Consider the following 15,435-nt stretch of genomic DNA (forward strand, 5'->3'; position numbering starts at 1 on the left):
GTCTTTTATGACATTCATACTTTTATTTTATTTTATTTTATGTTTTCAAGACAGAGTCTCAAGCTGTCACCCTGGGTAGAGTGCCTTGGAGTCATAGCTCACAACAATCTCCAACTCTTGGGCTCAAGTGATCCTCTTGCCTCAGTTTTTCCATTTTTAGTAGAGATAAGGTCTTGCTTTTGCTCAGGCTGGTCTCAAACCTGTAAGTTCAAGCAATCCACCTGCCTTGGCCTCCCAGAGTGCTAAGATTACAGGCGTGAGCCACCATGCCCTGCCAGACATTCACACTTTTAAAAAGTACTGATCAGTTATTTTGAATAATGTCCCTCAATTTATATTTGTCTGATGTTTTCTCCTCACTGGAATGAATTTATGTATTTTGCTAGAAAATGCCACCAGAATGATGAAGTGTCCTTCTCAGTGCAAGAAATTCATGATGAATATATGTGTTGTTACATTATGATGTTTACCTTACTCAGTTGTATCTGCTGAGATTTTTTGATGTAAACTTTCCTTCTGTAGCTTTAGGAATCAACCACTTTTCTAAGAAGTCACATTTCCTTTTACTAGAGAATAGAACTAAAAAGCAAAGAGTGTGTACAAGGTGTGCTAATTGAGCATAGGTTGTCTCCACTTATAGACCCACTCAGCTGGCAGAGCAAGAAGATATATGTGTGTATAACACACATATATTCATCATGAATTTCTTGCACTGAGAAGGACACTTCATCATTCTGGTGGCATTTTCTAGCAAAATACATAAATTCATTCCAGTGAGGAGAAAACATCAGACAAATATAAATTGAGGGACATTATTCAAAATAACTGATCAGTACTTTTTAAAAGTGTGAATGTCTGGCAGGGCATGGTGGCTCACGCCTGTAATCTTAGCACTCTGGGAGGCCAAGGCAGGTGGATTGCTTGAACTTACAGGTTTGAGACCAGCCTCAACTCATGTATACACACACAAATCTGTTTCTCCATCTATATAACTGTAGATTTTTTAATGAATTTACATTAATACCTCTGATTCTAATCTATCACCACAATGTTCACTTTATCCAAATATTTCTTTTTCCACCAATGAGAACACAGATTCTTATTATCTACAATATAATTTTACTTATTTGTTCAATTCTAATGTGCTCATAAAGTTGTGTCACAATTGATAACACATATCACTTTTACCATACGTGCTGTTAAGAAAGTAAACACATTATACAAAAAATGGAGACATGTGGTTGTATGTGTGTACACTGTATATACACTGTACTATCTAGACTATGGTGTGAATATATATAGACACACATACATAGTCTTTTTGTCTTTAGCTTTACAGTATACAGTCAATATTGTTTTCCACAGTTACTTAACTGTTATCTTTTTCAATCCTTTCAATGTTATTATGTTATTAATTTCATACAATTTGGTTCATTTGTTAGTGCATGTATTCCATTTTTGATTTCTCCATTTCTATTGGTTTTAATTTAGTTTATTTAGTAGTTCTTTTGCTGTATATAAAACATTACCACAGTTATAAGAATCAAAATTACACAAAGGGTTATACTAAAAAGAGTCACTCCCTTCTTGCTCCTGCTATCCTCTTCCTATTCCTCCTTCTTCCCACCCTTTTTTATTCTCACCTTCTTTCCATAAAGAACCAATATTTCTAGTTTTGGGGTTATCTTTCTTATATTTCTTTTGTTATAAATGAAGAGAAAATTGTCTGTTTTCTGATATGCTCTTACTTCTGACATAAGGGTATCATGGTATGAATATTCTTTTGTTCTAGTATATTCATGGTATTGAATATTCTTTTGATTTATTACCTAGAGGTATATCCTGGAATTCACACTATATTAGTTCATAGAGATTTTACTCAGTCATTTCTGTAGCTACATATTACTCCACTGGATGAATGTGCCCTAATTTATTCAACCAATCTCTTACATATAGACACAAAGATTATTTTCAATATCCCAATAGATAACTCTGGACAGGTAACCAGCAGTTTTAATTGCTGACTCAAAAAAAAATTTGTGCCTGTGAGAGTCTACAGTCCCCTTGTCTAGTATAAAGCATCTTTTTTCCAAACTGTATATTTAATAAAGCAATCAGCAATATGCAATATGATGTTAAATGATAACATCATATTAAAGTAGCAAAGTCCGGAATACAGTGTTTGGAACCTAGAACTAGAGAGTAAAAGGAAGCAAGCACAATTTTGCCTTTTCTTTCAGCTTTTCCATAAATCATGTTGTTTCACTTAATGCAGTTGTTGTTATGCCCAAAATAAAAATAATCAGACTTTCCCCCATTTTCTATCACTTAGGGTTCCTTAGAGGCTTAAAACTTAATGATGAGAAATTACCTTTTTAGCTTATTAATGAATAACAAACCAATCTGAGAATATTTCTTGACTACAAAAACTCAAGAAATTGCATGAGGAAGACATACTACCTACTCTGAACATTTGAGACTACATGGTAAGAAATGTCTTTTACACAGGGACTTAGCTCACAAAGAGCTGTGAATATAACTACAACTACATGTAATGAACTCTAGTATTTTATATTCTATTCTATTTTATTAAAAAAGAAATATTTTAGCTTTGCTCAACTAACTTCATTTCACAATTTTTAATGCTTGTTCAGACCTGCACTCTGGAAAACGGTGGTTATTAAGAGCACATGCTTTGAAGTCAGACCTATGTGAACTGGACTCTGGAATGCACCTCTTACCAGCAGTATTCTAAGGAGGATTCTTTAACCTTTGCACATCCATTTCCTCTACTGTAAATAAAGATGCTGTCTATAATAGGATTGTTGCATTGACTAAGTAAGAATGTAGGAAGTATGCGGTAGCCAACAAATGGAAGAGATAATTATTAATCAGAATGTTAAAAATGAGATACAGAGTAGAGATTCTGTAATAGAAGATTCAAGTAGTCTACAGTTAGCCAAAGTTCAGTCCGTTCTTTGTGGATGGAAAATAATCATTGGATTATTAACTTTACTCTCCTTTTTCTGTCTTGAGCCCACTACAGTGTCCAGGCAAGTGTGAATTCAATGAAGTCAGCTGCCCTCATGCCCTCATCCTCTCAACATGTGGACATAATTAGCATGGACATCTTTTCTAAGATCTCACAGGTAAGCCCAGAAATCCATGAGAGCACTTGTATGTCAAGAAACACTTTTTCCTGGCTTGGTGCCTGTGGCTCAAGTGGCTAAGGCACCAGTCACATACACCAAAGGTGGCCAGTTTGAATCCAGCCCCAGCTTGTCAAACAACAATGATGGCTGCAACCAAAAAAAATAGCCAGGCATTGTGGCTGGCACATGTGGTCCCAGCTACTTGGGAGGCTGAGACGGGAGACTCGCTTGAGCCCAGGAGTTGGAGGTTGCTGTGAGCTGTGATGCTATAGCACTCTACCCAGGGGGACAGCTTGAGGCTCTGTTTCAAAAAAAAAAAAAAAAAAAAAAAGAAACACTTTTTCCCTGCTCTAGTGAGAGGTAGCAGTGGTTCCCAACTTGATAGGGTATGAGAGTGTCACAATCATCTTGTAAATATTCGTATTTTAAGGACCTAGTGGGGAGTTCTTAGATCAGAATTATCTGAAACAAGGCCTTGAAACCTGTATTTAAAACACACACACATGGACATGCATGTATACCCACATAGTGCTCATATAGCCAACTCCTGACAAATCATTAAAAAAGTAAAACCTTTTGATAGTCTTCCTATTTCATCACAAAGAAATGTCAAATGCTTGATTTAACAGTGGCCTTGTAAGTCAAATTATTTTATTTATCAGAAAACACACAGCATCACAGGGAGTAAGCAGAGGTAATCTGAAAGATCCCAGAATCTGGAGAATTTAAGTCTTTCCAAGAAGTAAAGATTACATAGGACAAAGTGAGGGAGGCATTTGAAGGCAAACTCCAGCCATTTAAAGGAATAGTTTTGGTTGTCACTTAAAAATGGGTATATTTCTACCACTTTGGAATCAAATACCCACATACAAATTCCCTAGTCTGTTTTGGAAATTTACCCACTTTTTTTGTTTAAATAAATATCAAAGGTATATATATTTTGTACTAGTGCGCACAAGTTAAATTGAACATGTTTAAACATCCTGGCTTAAAAAAAGTGATTATATCACTTTTATACCAAATTCAGCATTAATTTAAACAGCACCATTTTGAAACACGTTCATGTTGTATCAAACTTTTGCATTCTTTTCACGTTAGTAGTAGGGTCTGTTTCTGTGGAGAAGATTTGAGGAAATGGAACTAAATTTTAAAGTGATATATAAATACCATGTTACTATTAGCCACATCTACAGAAGCATAAAATCACCTTTTAGCCTTGGGCAAAATTGTATTTTTGTCTCCTTAGAAGATGGCTGGCAGTTTTAAAAAACAATTCCAGCCAGATTGCTTTTCAGAAATAATTTTTTAATTGATATTTGATTGCCAGTTTATACTCTTCCCAAGCAAATCCATTCTTTCAGACATCGTTCAAAACATGTCTTTAGAGGGCAATGACTTAGCTTGAACAAACCTCTGCTCAAGATGGAAATTTAAACTTTTTATTTATTTAATCCCTTCATGTCACTTATTTTCCTTTTTATGGAGTTCTGGGAAACATTGAGCCATAATCTTCTTGGAGATTAAAATCACGTATGGTGAGTGGAATAGTCATCCATCAGCTATTCACTAGTAACGAGGTCTGTGTTCCCCCTAATAATGGGAATAGATATGTTAAATTTAAAACTCTTATTTATTTTCCCTTATGATCATTGTTTGAGTTTCAGCTCTAACTAGTATATTATAATTTGGTTCTGAAGCACATACCAGAAGCACTCAGCAAGGCTGCAAATATATTCTTTAAAGTAAACTGCACCTCCACTTCCAATGACTTTATTGACATTAAATTTGAAAATTAATCCGTGTACATTTCTGTATCCTGAGTATGTTTTAGACTCCCCTTCCCACCCAAATACCCTGAAATCAAAGTATTTCAACCCCTTGGAGCAGTTGTCCAGAGGAAGAGAGAAGCAACCGCCCCGCCCCCAACCCTTGGGAGTAGAAAGGGAAAGAATTATCCAATGGAATTATTTAAAAACTTAGGTGTAGTGGACATAAATAAAGCCATACCTGCATAGATTGATGTCCCAGGGGCCCAAAATTTAACCCCAAATAGGCAATGATTTGTTTAGCATTAAACTAAACCAGTTTGATGAACTCAAATGCCCTCGGCTCAATAGGCAGGACTCTCTGAGGAGCCTGTGTTACTTCCCTCACTTAAGTGCAGATTTGTAATAAAAATCTTAGTGCCAGTGACATGTTTTTTGGACATATAAGAAGCTAAGCACTTGGAGAATCATACTTGAGAGGTCAGAAAACTCCACAGTTAAAGATCGGTTTATAATTTACGAAGAAAATAGAAAGTTTTGTTTCTCTGAGTTGAAATTTGTCGAGCACGGCAGGAAATATTGCTAGTTTCTGGCACAAGGTTTTGTGCTTTCATCATAATTTGAGTTCTGCGTGAAGCCTGAGGCTTCAGGGACCTTTATTTGAGAAAAAATGAGTAGTTCAGTGTACAGAATTTTGATATTTTTGGCTTTTTTTGAGGTGTAACAAACACAACTCGGGATCCGAGAGGACACTCTGTGGCTGCCAGCGAGGCGGGCTGGACAGCGCACCAATCACGGCGCAGCTCCGCCCTATATAAACGGGCGGGCGCAGCGCCGCGGCCCGAGTCCCGGCCAGTGCCTCTGCTTCCGGCTCTAATTGCTCTCCTTCACGCCCGCCTTCAATATGTCTGAGACTGCGCCCGCTGCGCCCGCCGCTCCGGCCCCTGCCGAGAAGACACCCGTGAAAAAAAAGGCCCGCAAGTCTGCAGGTGCGGCGAAACGCAAAGCGTCCGGACCCCCGGTGTCTGAGCTCATCACCAAGGCTGTTGCCGCCTCCAAGGAGCGTAGCGGTGTGTCTTTGGCTGCGCTCAAGAAGGCGCTGGCGGCCTCCGGCTATGACGTGGAGAAGAACAACAGCCGCATCAAGCTTGGTCTTAAGAGCTTGGTGAGCAAGGGCACCCTGGTGCAGACCAAGGGCACAGGCGCCTCGGGTTCCTTCAAACTCAACAAGAAGGCGGCCTCCGGGGAAGCCAAGCCTAGAACTAAAAAAGCAACTACAACCAAGGCCAAGAAGCCTGCAGGAGCGGCAAAGAAGCCTAAGAAGGCGACAGGGGCAGCCACCCCTAAGAAGAGCGCCAAGAAGACCCCAAAGAAGGCGAAGAAGCCGGCTGCAGCTGCAGGAGCCAAAAAAGCGAAAAGCCCTAAAAAGGCGAAAGCAGCCAAGCCGAAGAAGGCGCCTAAGAGCCCAGCGAAGGCCAAAGCTGTGAAACCTAAGGCGGCTAAACCAAAGACCGCCAAGCCCAAGGCAGCCAAGCCAAAGAAGGCGGCAGCTAAGAAGAAATAAGTCCTTTGGCCAACTGCTTAGACGCTCAACACAACCCAAAGGCTCTTTTCAGAGCCACCCAACTATCTCAGTAAAAGAGCTGTTACACTTTCTCAGGGGGTTAGGGGGCGTGGCTGGAAGAATGCCACTACGGAGGGGCGGGCCTCCGTGTGAGACAGTTCCGGTGGGTTTTCCAGACTTGTTAAATTTGGGGAGCTCGCATTCTCTAAGCTCTGGGAAAGTGTGTCCACCTACTGCTTTGCTAGGATACTGTGCACCGATTTTTTTCTTCACCCTGGATTGTAGTTTGCACAAAGTTTCCCTACCATGTGGCCACTCCCTTGGGTTTTAGCACATAACAGAATTCCCAGGTCGGGGTTGGAGAATATCCTGTCCTATTAAGGCAAAAATGGGAAAGCACAGCCACCCAGAACTGGTAAGGCTGTTAGTTAAAGCACCAAAAGAGTCTTTAGTTACATATGAAGGGTATCTACCACTCAATAGGATATTCCACCTGTGGACGTGTCTGGGAATACAGTACTGGCTACACAAGATTCCGCAGTCTAGCCAAATGCTCTTTGAAATAGACCAGTCTCCTAGGGGAGACCTATTTATAGCAGCTTCGGGTAGTCTAGACTGAGCTTTCTGATTGGGTTAAAGTAAAGTAATCAAAGGGCCAATGAAAAGATAGACGTTTAAGTGTCGTTTATGTTGGCTTTTGTGACGACACGCTAAAGTTCATCCAATCACAAACGAAATCTCATTAACCTCATTTGAATACCGCGTCTATAAATGAACGTGGCCTTGCTGGGGGCGAATTATTTTCCCAGGTGTTTGCAGCTGCATTCTTTTTAACGTTAGGATGCCTGAACCTACGAAATCGGCTCCTGCCCCAAAGAAGGGCTCTAAGAAGGCAGTGACTAAAGCGCAAAAGAAGGACGGGAAGAAGCGCAAGCGCAGCCGAAAGGAGAGTTACTCTGTGTACGTGTACAAGGTGCTGAAGCAGGTTCATCCCGACACCGGTATCTCCTCTAAGGCAATGGGCATCATGAATTCCTTCGTCAACGATATCTTCGAGCGCATTGCGGGTGAGGCTTCTCGCCTGGCACATTACAACAAGCGCTCCACCATCACCTCCAGAGAGATCCAGACTGCCGTTCGTCTGTTGTTGCCCGGGGAGCTGGCCAAGCACGCGGTATCTGAAGGCACTAAGGCTGTCACCAAGTACACCAGCTCCAAGTAAACCTGCCAAGTAAGCGTCTTTACACCAACCCCAAAGGCTCTTTTAAGAGCCACGTAAGTTTTCAACAAAATGAGTTGTAATTTTTTCATTTAAGAGATTGTTGGATTTCTCAACACCCGGTTTTATAAAACTGTTAGGAATCTTTAACATGTTGGCATTGTGTAGTAAATAACGTGTAAATTATTAACGGGAAATAACAATTGCTACCAGAAACTGAGAGTCTTGTACAAGTGTTACGGAATCATCTCGTTTAGTATCACGCAACTAGATGCTAGTATAATTTGATAATGGTCATTTTAAATGTATAGCTCTTTTTGTGTATAAGTCTCCAAATTGGTCGTGATGTTGATCCAAGGTCAATGACTACTAACCCTGAGCACAAAAGTTTTTTTTCCAAACTTTTAAAATAGTAATACTGTAGGGGAAAAAGGTGGAGGTAGAGTGAGTTTTCACAGAAGTATTACTAAAGTTTCTGGTTGCTCGCTTTGCATTTGGGCCGCTTGGTGTCGGAGGCTTTGATTAGGCTTAATGGGAGCGAGGAAAAAAAACAAGTCTTTGAGATACCTTCAAATTCTCAACAATCTCAGAAAATTTTCTAATTCATAGTCTTGTTTTAGAAGCATTCAGTTTAAAAAATACTCTGGGTAATCAGAAAAGTCCAATCTGCTGATAGGGATCACCTGAAGACTGAGGTCCCCTTCTCATTGTGGTTCATTTCTTTGCCCCTGAGTACCAAGGACAAAAGAAGGTAAAAAGGAGAGGAAAACTGCTTCTGCTACAATGTGGCTTCTGCTGTACAAAATTGGATGATGGTATAAACTATTTACCCTGTGGGGGAATAGATGACAATGGGGAGAAAAGACATCTAGGAGGAGACAGGAGAGAGCTGGGAGGGAGTGGCCAGAATTTAAAAAGTCAAAGCTTCAGGTAAGGTTGGGAGGTGAAAGGCTTGGAGTGAGGTGCTTGCTGAGAAACAGAATTTAGGTGGTGGGTAATAATTGATGGAGGAGTAAGCTTGCAAATCTTTGTGTGCTCAGGCCTCACAAACAGGTCTTTATTGATTGTGGGATGGAGTTTTTATACGGCAACCATGGTACCTGGAAGGACAACTAAAAAGCCTGCATAGTATTTTTTAAAAATTCTTAATGGTAATGAAGAGGGCTAGAAGAATAAGGAACATGGGAACTTGGCCCAGGTGACACGAGAAGTACTAGCTTTTACCCAAACCTTCGCTTTGGTTTTAGAGTGTTGTATGTAAACTGACCAGAGTGTACAGCCTGATAAATCTTTTCAGGTAAAGCTGAGACAGCAGACCAAAAACTACCTTCCTCAGGAAAGAGGGATGAGCTAGAAATAAAAACACTCACTGTCCACAGAATGATAGCAGGAAAAAAGTCAGCTCTGAACCTGTGTGTTTAGCCAGATAGATTCTGCCACCAAGGTTTAGATTACAAGCTAACCTTGACGCTTACTTGTTCTCAGCATTCAGTACATCAGTCAATACATCAGAGATTCAAAACACCCAACCTAAGAATTTAGGGATATCCCAGACTGGTTTTGTGCCACTGAGCTACTGGTAGAAGCAAATAGAAAAATCTTTAGAGGAACAAGTTTTATTTTAGGCCTCCAAAAATGCCCCCAGATAACCAATGAGCAGCTTTGCATTCAAAATTAACATCATGAAACAAGGAAGTACAATCAAGAACAATAAGAGCAACAAACAATGGAGGAAAATAAGTATTTTAAAAGAGAGAAAGGGCTCGGCACCTGTGGCTCAAGCGGCTAGGGCGCCAGCCACATACACCTAGGGTGGCGGGTTCAAATCCCCAGCCCGGCCCGCCAAACAACAATGATGGCTGCAACCAAAAAAAATGGCCGGCGTTGTGGCAGGTGCCTGTGGTCCCAGCTAGTTGGGAGGCTGAGGCGGGAGACTCGCTTGAGCCCAGGAGTTGGAGGTTGCTGTGAGCTGTGATGCCACAGCACTCTACCCAGGGGATAGCTTGAGGCTCTGTCTCAAAAAAAAAAAAAAAAAAAAAGAGAAAGATACAGCCTTTTAAATACTAACTTTAGAGACATAAAAAAAAAAACAACAGTTAATAAAACATGTTGAGGGACTAAGGAAATACAAAAAGTGGTCACACAGATTTAAGTAAAATATCTAATAAAAATTTTAGAAAATAAAGAAAAATGTAGTTAATTATATCACAGAATTAAAAGCTTGTTAAATGAGATTAACAACTAATTTGACCTAGGAGAACTTTAATGAACTGTGCAACTAGATCTTAAAGATATGTCCAAAATGCAGAGAGAAAAATGTAACAATAAGTTTTAAAAGATTTGAAATTAGGCTAGGCGCCTGTGGCTCAAGGTGCCAGCCACATACACCTAAGGTGGCGGGTTCGAATCCCCAGCCTGGGCCCGCCAAACAACAATGATGGCTGCAACCAAAAAATGGCCAAGCGTTGTGGTGGGCACCTGTAGTCCCATCTACTTGGGAGGCTGAGGCAGGAGACTCGCTTGAGCCCAAGAGTTGGAGGTTGGTGATGCCATGGCACTCTACCCAGGGGGATAGCTTAAGGCTCCGTCTCAAAAAAAAAAAAAAAGATTTGAAATTAGTAAAATGATCTGACATGGATTATTCATAGTACAATAATAGAGGATGATGCAAATGTGATACATAAAAGATGATGGCTGAGAATTTTCTAGAATTGATGCATTCATTTAATTAATAATTTAAATAGTATATAAAATAATGGAACAAAATTAAAATAATACAACAAAAAGGGGGTCACTTTATGACACTGAATTAAGCTTTATTTCTTGTTACTACAATGTAATATTGACACATAGTATCAGACTAAGGCACTGTTTGAAATTCTTCATGTGGGAGGATAGTTGAGCAATTAATTATTTACATCTATTTTTAACCTAGCTATCAAATCTATTAATCTTAATCAATGTTTAATACATTGTCTTGATTTTGATAACATATACTATTATTACCACATAAAAATATTGGATACTCTTTCCAATAACTATTTATTTGTCACTTTTATCATCTTACTGTGTTAGTATAGTCACAAACAATATGCTGTAATAGACATACTAACAGGCATTGTCTTTTCCTTCTTGTCATAGAAATGGCTTTGATAATTCATAGTCAAAATTATGTTTGGGTGTTTGTGTGCCTGTGTATGCGCACAAGCACACATAGGCGCAAGTCTACGTTGTATTAAGATAGTTTCTTTCTAATCATGTTTTAAGAATTATTATTAGAAATTATTTATGAAATTTATTCAATCACTTTTTGACATCTGATGAAATCACAAGAATTTTTTCCCATTTCTTTTCATATAAAAGCATTCTATGATATTCCCTTTGGGGTTTACCTTTCATAGTTAAGATTTCATAGTTAGGATTATGTAGCCTTATGTAATTAATTGTGGAGTGCTCTATTATCTATCACTTTGTAAGAAATTATCCCCAACTGAAAGCCTACATTAATGAATATTCAATATCTCATTTAATTTCTATGGGCCAGGAATCCAGAAGTGACTTAGCTTCTGGATAGGGGTGGATATTGTTCAGGGCCTTTCTTAAGGTTGAAGTCAAGATGTAAGCGTAGGCTCAGTCATCCAAATCCTTGACTATAGCTTCAGGATTCCCATCTAAGATGGCATACTGGGATATGTCACAGTTTGAGCTGGCCATTGGCTGAGAACTTGCCACTTAGACCTCTCCAAAGGGCCCACTAACTATCTTCAAAATATACCAACTATCTACCCTTAGAAAGAGAAAAAAGAGATGGAGAGAGTGGGAGGAATAAGTCACAGTGCTATTTGTGAACAAGCTTTGAAAGACACACAATTGTGCCACAGTCTCTTAATTATAAGCAAGTCTCTTAAATCTGGCACATACTCAGAAGGAAAAGTAGAGTCCACTCTTTCAGTTAAGGATAATAAAAGATTTCATGAACATATTTTAAAACAACTACATCATTTTTTTAATGGTTGAAATACTTCAATGTAAAAGTATTTGTGCATTAAAGAGTAGGTAGAAATTGTCCATTAAATCACTTGGATTTGTTTAAATAATAAACCTTTAAAAATTCCAACAATTTAGACTGCAATTGACTACTATTTCAAGAGACAAAGGCCAATAAAATCCTGAAGTGATTCCTTGATAGACTTTTCCCCAACATTGCAAAGGACAACATAGTGCCTCTATAGTTTATATAAAACATTAGCCCAGGACGTAGCAAGTACTGAAAAAAATTGAATGTATTGAGTTAATTCATCTGGGAAATTCTAAAGTAATTTAGCTATTTGTAAATCAATTATTTGACGCATGATTACTGTTAGAATGTCCAACAAATATGTTTGATCTTTTGAAGCAAAAAACAAACTTAAGCAGAAAAATGCTTACAATAAAAATTATAGGGTGGCACCTGTGGCTCAAAGGACTAGGGCTCTGGCCCCATATGCCGGAGGTGGCGGGTTCAAAACCAGTCCCTGCCAAAAAACTGCAAAAAAAAAATTATAATCTCAGAAAATACTGTAGATTGTGAAAATATGAAACAATAATATGGAAAAACAAATTCATGAAATTTAAACTTGGACAAGAAATTAAAACTATATTAATAATTGGATGTATAAAATTTGAGACTAATGACTGAGTAATAGTAAAAAATACAATGCATAAAGTATTACAAGATTAAGAGTTAGTAGAGGGAGGAAAAAGGGGCAGAAACTGAGAAGAATTCAATCATAAAGGATTATAGGGAGGTTCTTGAAATGGGTCAAAATTCCCTAGTAAATTGTAACATGGCTATTGCTCAGTATTTATTTGTAAATCAGCTTATTTAAGAGGTAATCATGGAATGTTTATGGGCTAGGCATTGGCTTGGGCACTGGAGATAGATGCAGAGAGCTAAGGTAACCCTGGACCTGCTAGAACCTCAGTCAAGGATGGAGACTTTTAACTAATTGCTTTTATTTTCCTTTCTATTAAAAAAAAAAAAAGATTCATGCTTTAGAAATCTTAAGGCAAGTGAATGGACTTGGACTCACCAAACTGATTATATTAAGGCAAAAATAGTAATATCAATATTATTTTGTTTAAATTTGACTATGTTCTGGCTTGGCGCCTGTAGCTCAGCAGCTAGGGCACCAGCCACATACACCAGAGCTGGCAAGTTCAAATCCAGCCCAGGCCTGCCAAACAATGACAACTACAACTGAAAAATTGCTCGGCATTGTGGCGGGCGCCCGTAATTCCAGGTACTTGGGAGGCTGAGGCAAGAGAATCACTTAGCTGAGGCGTTGGAGGTTGTTGTGAGCTATGATGCTACAGCACTCTACCTAGGGCACACAGCTTGAGACTCTGTCTCAAAAATAAATAAATAAAAGAATAAATAAATTTGACTATGTTCAGCTATACTTCATAAATACAAAACAATATTTTATAAATATTACAGCCACATTATGCTACTTTTTAGAAAAAGAAAGAGGAGCATGAGGAGAAGAAAGGTGAGAGAAATTGAAAAGGACTCAGAAAAGGAATAGAAGAAACAAATTGCTACTATAAAGGAGGGAAAGAGTTTAGAGACCAAAAACAAGCCCATGGTAAAATGTAAGAGGAAAAAGACTGAGAGAGAAAGGAAAAAGAGAAGAAAGGTAAATAGGCCTTTTTATACATTTGATGTCACAGCTGGGTGTAATACTTGTCACACAGTAACTGAAAGACCACATTTGTTGGGTTTGGGGTTAGGAGGATTAATTAAAATGTCATCACATATGGGAGGTTTTCTCTGACCAACAAATATAAAATAGTATCCTTCTATCCCCATTTTTAACTTTCCCTACTCACACTTCTTCATTATACTTAGCATTAAATAAATTTATTTTTTGTTTGCTTCCCCATCCCATTCTCAAGGCTGTAAGATCCATAAACACAGGGAATTTCTCTTTTTTTGCTGCTGACGCCCTAATGCCCAAGGCTGCTCTGAGCACACAGCAGACTCACAAAGTATTTTTAACACGACGTAATTAATTACTTAAGTAATTAAAGCGCACATACGTGTATAACAACAGGAATACAGTCCAGGGCTATGTTGTCAAAATGGTTCAAATGAATAATTCAGACTATCTGGTATTAGTTCCTCATCTGTACAAAGATGATGATGATAACAGTGATCCCTTCTCAGAGTTGTTTGAATGATTGAGATAGTTCATGTAAAAATACTGAGAATAGTGATGGACACTTAGTAAGTAGCTAATAATAGCTAGCAATTATTATATATAAGTGTATACTTTTTTCTGTGCTAAAATGAAAATCAGGCCCCAGGTCAGACCTGTGGTGGCTCAGACCTGTAATCTCAGCACTTTGAAAGGCTAAAGTAGATGGATTACTTGAAGACAGGGCTTCAAGACTAACCTGAACAAATGGCAAGATCCCTGTCTCTACAAAAACTCTAAATACTTTAGATAGGATTGGTGGTATGGGCCTATAGTGCCAGCTCCTCTAGAAGCTTAAGCAGGAGGATCACTTGAGCCTAGAATTTGGAGGTTGAAGTGATTTACAACTGTGTCACTGTCCCCCGCCTGGGGACAGTGTCTCAAAAGAAAAAGAAAAGAAAATTAAAATCAGAGTGTACAAATATTCTCAGGTCAAAACCTAAAGGGAGAAAAGAGCTTCTGACTTATTTGAATTCCACTCAAGAAAAGTAGTTGGGGGATGTGAAAGATCATATTATTCAATGATATCTCTTGACTAAGCATGATTTGAGCAATTATCTGTTAATGCTAATAACTATTAAAGTGTAGGTAACACTGAAGCAGAGATTCCTAATAGTACATTATACCACCACATAAAAAAAGACCGTTTTCTTAATATAGTGAATATTAGAGCTGATAACAAAATGACACCTAACAAATAAATGCTTTTTATTTCTTTAATCAGGGGAGAGATACAAATGCAGAGAAGAAATGAATGCATAAAATAACTGAAAATATGAAATGTATTCATAGAAGTTAAGAAGTATGAAAAGTCTGATCTGCCTGAGAATGACTAGTGTCTGTATCCCATCCAAATCCAACCCATCTTGGTTTGCTGCATACTGACTCATCAAAAAGAGATCATTACCTGAGTGGAAGAAACTAAACAAGGTCTTTTAGCTTTTTCATTTTATTTTTTAAGTTACAGAAATAGAATCTACTTCTGTACAGACCTAATTACTGGGTAATTCATTATTTGCCATGGACTATCTTTGCAAAGAAAAGTCTGAATGAGAGGATGGTAGAAAGTCTGTAAATGTTATAATTAATAAAATCTGCAGAGAATTTGGAATTCTGCATTCATTGTTGATTAAAATCTTTCTCCGAAGGTCTGCCCTTTCTAGACATTTACCTAGGTACCTGTTTACCTATCTGCCTTCACTTTATGGCATCGAAGTCTGAATGGGTAAGGCCTAAGCACTATTTCAGCTTTGGTAATGATCCTGAAGTTAAAACAGCTTGATTTAGGATAATTGCCGTTTGAGAGGTTAACTCCAGCATCTTAGTTAAGAGAAACACAATACTTTGAAGCTGTCTCAAACCTGAGTGTGCACTAAAACCACCTAAAGGACTTTTAAAAACGTAATTGCTTAACCCCACCCTTATAGATTCTGATTTATTAAACTGAAGTATCACCTGATAATTTGGCCTTCTCAATCCTGATGATGTTGATGCT

The 15,435-nt window shown here is 38.4% G+C and overlaps 2 protein-coding genes across 2 annotated transcripts; both read left to right on the forward strand.

The window, feature by feature from the left end:
* Positions 1–5,766: 5,766 nt before the first annotated feature.
* LOC100940611 (histone H1.4) lies at positions 5,767–6,535 on the forward strand. Its single transcript, XM_003788781.3, has one exon. It carries the CDS (start codon positions 5,823–5,825, stop codon positions 6,480–6,482), a length of 660 nt encoding a protein of 219 aa, XP_003788829.1. The 5' UTR covers positions 5,767–5,822; the 3' UTR covers positions 6,483–6,535.
* A 749-nt stretch (positions 6,536–7,284) lies between these two features.
* On the forward strand, positions 7,285–15,051 carry LOC100943136 (histone H2B type 1-M). Its single transcript, XM_003788789.3, has 2 exons — positions 7,285–7,713; positions 14,665–15,051. Exon 1 carries the CDS (start codon positions 7,324–7,326, stop codon positions 7,702–7,704), a length of 381 nt encoding a protein of 126 aa, XP_003788837.1. The 5' UTR covers positions 7,285–7,323; the 3' UTR covers positions 7,705–7,713; positions 14,665–15,051.
* Positions 15,052–15,435: the final 384 nt, after the last annotated feature.

The sequence above is a fragment of the Otolemur garnettii genome, unplaced genomic scaffold (genome assembly GCF_000181295.1).
Source record: "Otolemur garnettii isolate 467f Iridium unplaced genomic scaffold, OtoGar3 scaffold00029, whole genome shotgun sequence".
Classification (NCBI taxonomy): domain Eukaryota; kingdom Metazoa; phylum Chordata; class Mammalia; order Primates; family Galagidae; genus Otolemur; species Otolemur garnettii.

What these genes read in the sequence shown, in the direction of transcription:
- LOC100940611 (XM_003788781.3), top strand. Translation starts at nt 5,823, where the DNA reads ATGTCTGAGACTGCGCCCGCTGCGCCCGCCGCTCCGGCCCCTGCCGAG.
- LOC100943136 (XM_003788789.3), top strand. Translation starts at nt 7,324, where the DNA reads ATGCCTGAACCTACGAAATCGGCTCCTGCCCCAAAGAAGGGCTCTAAG.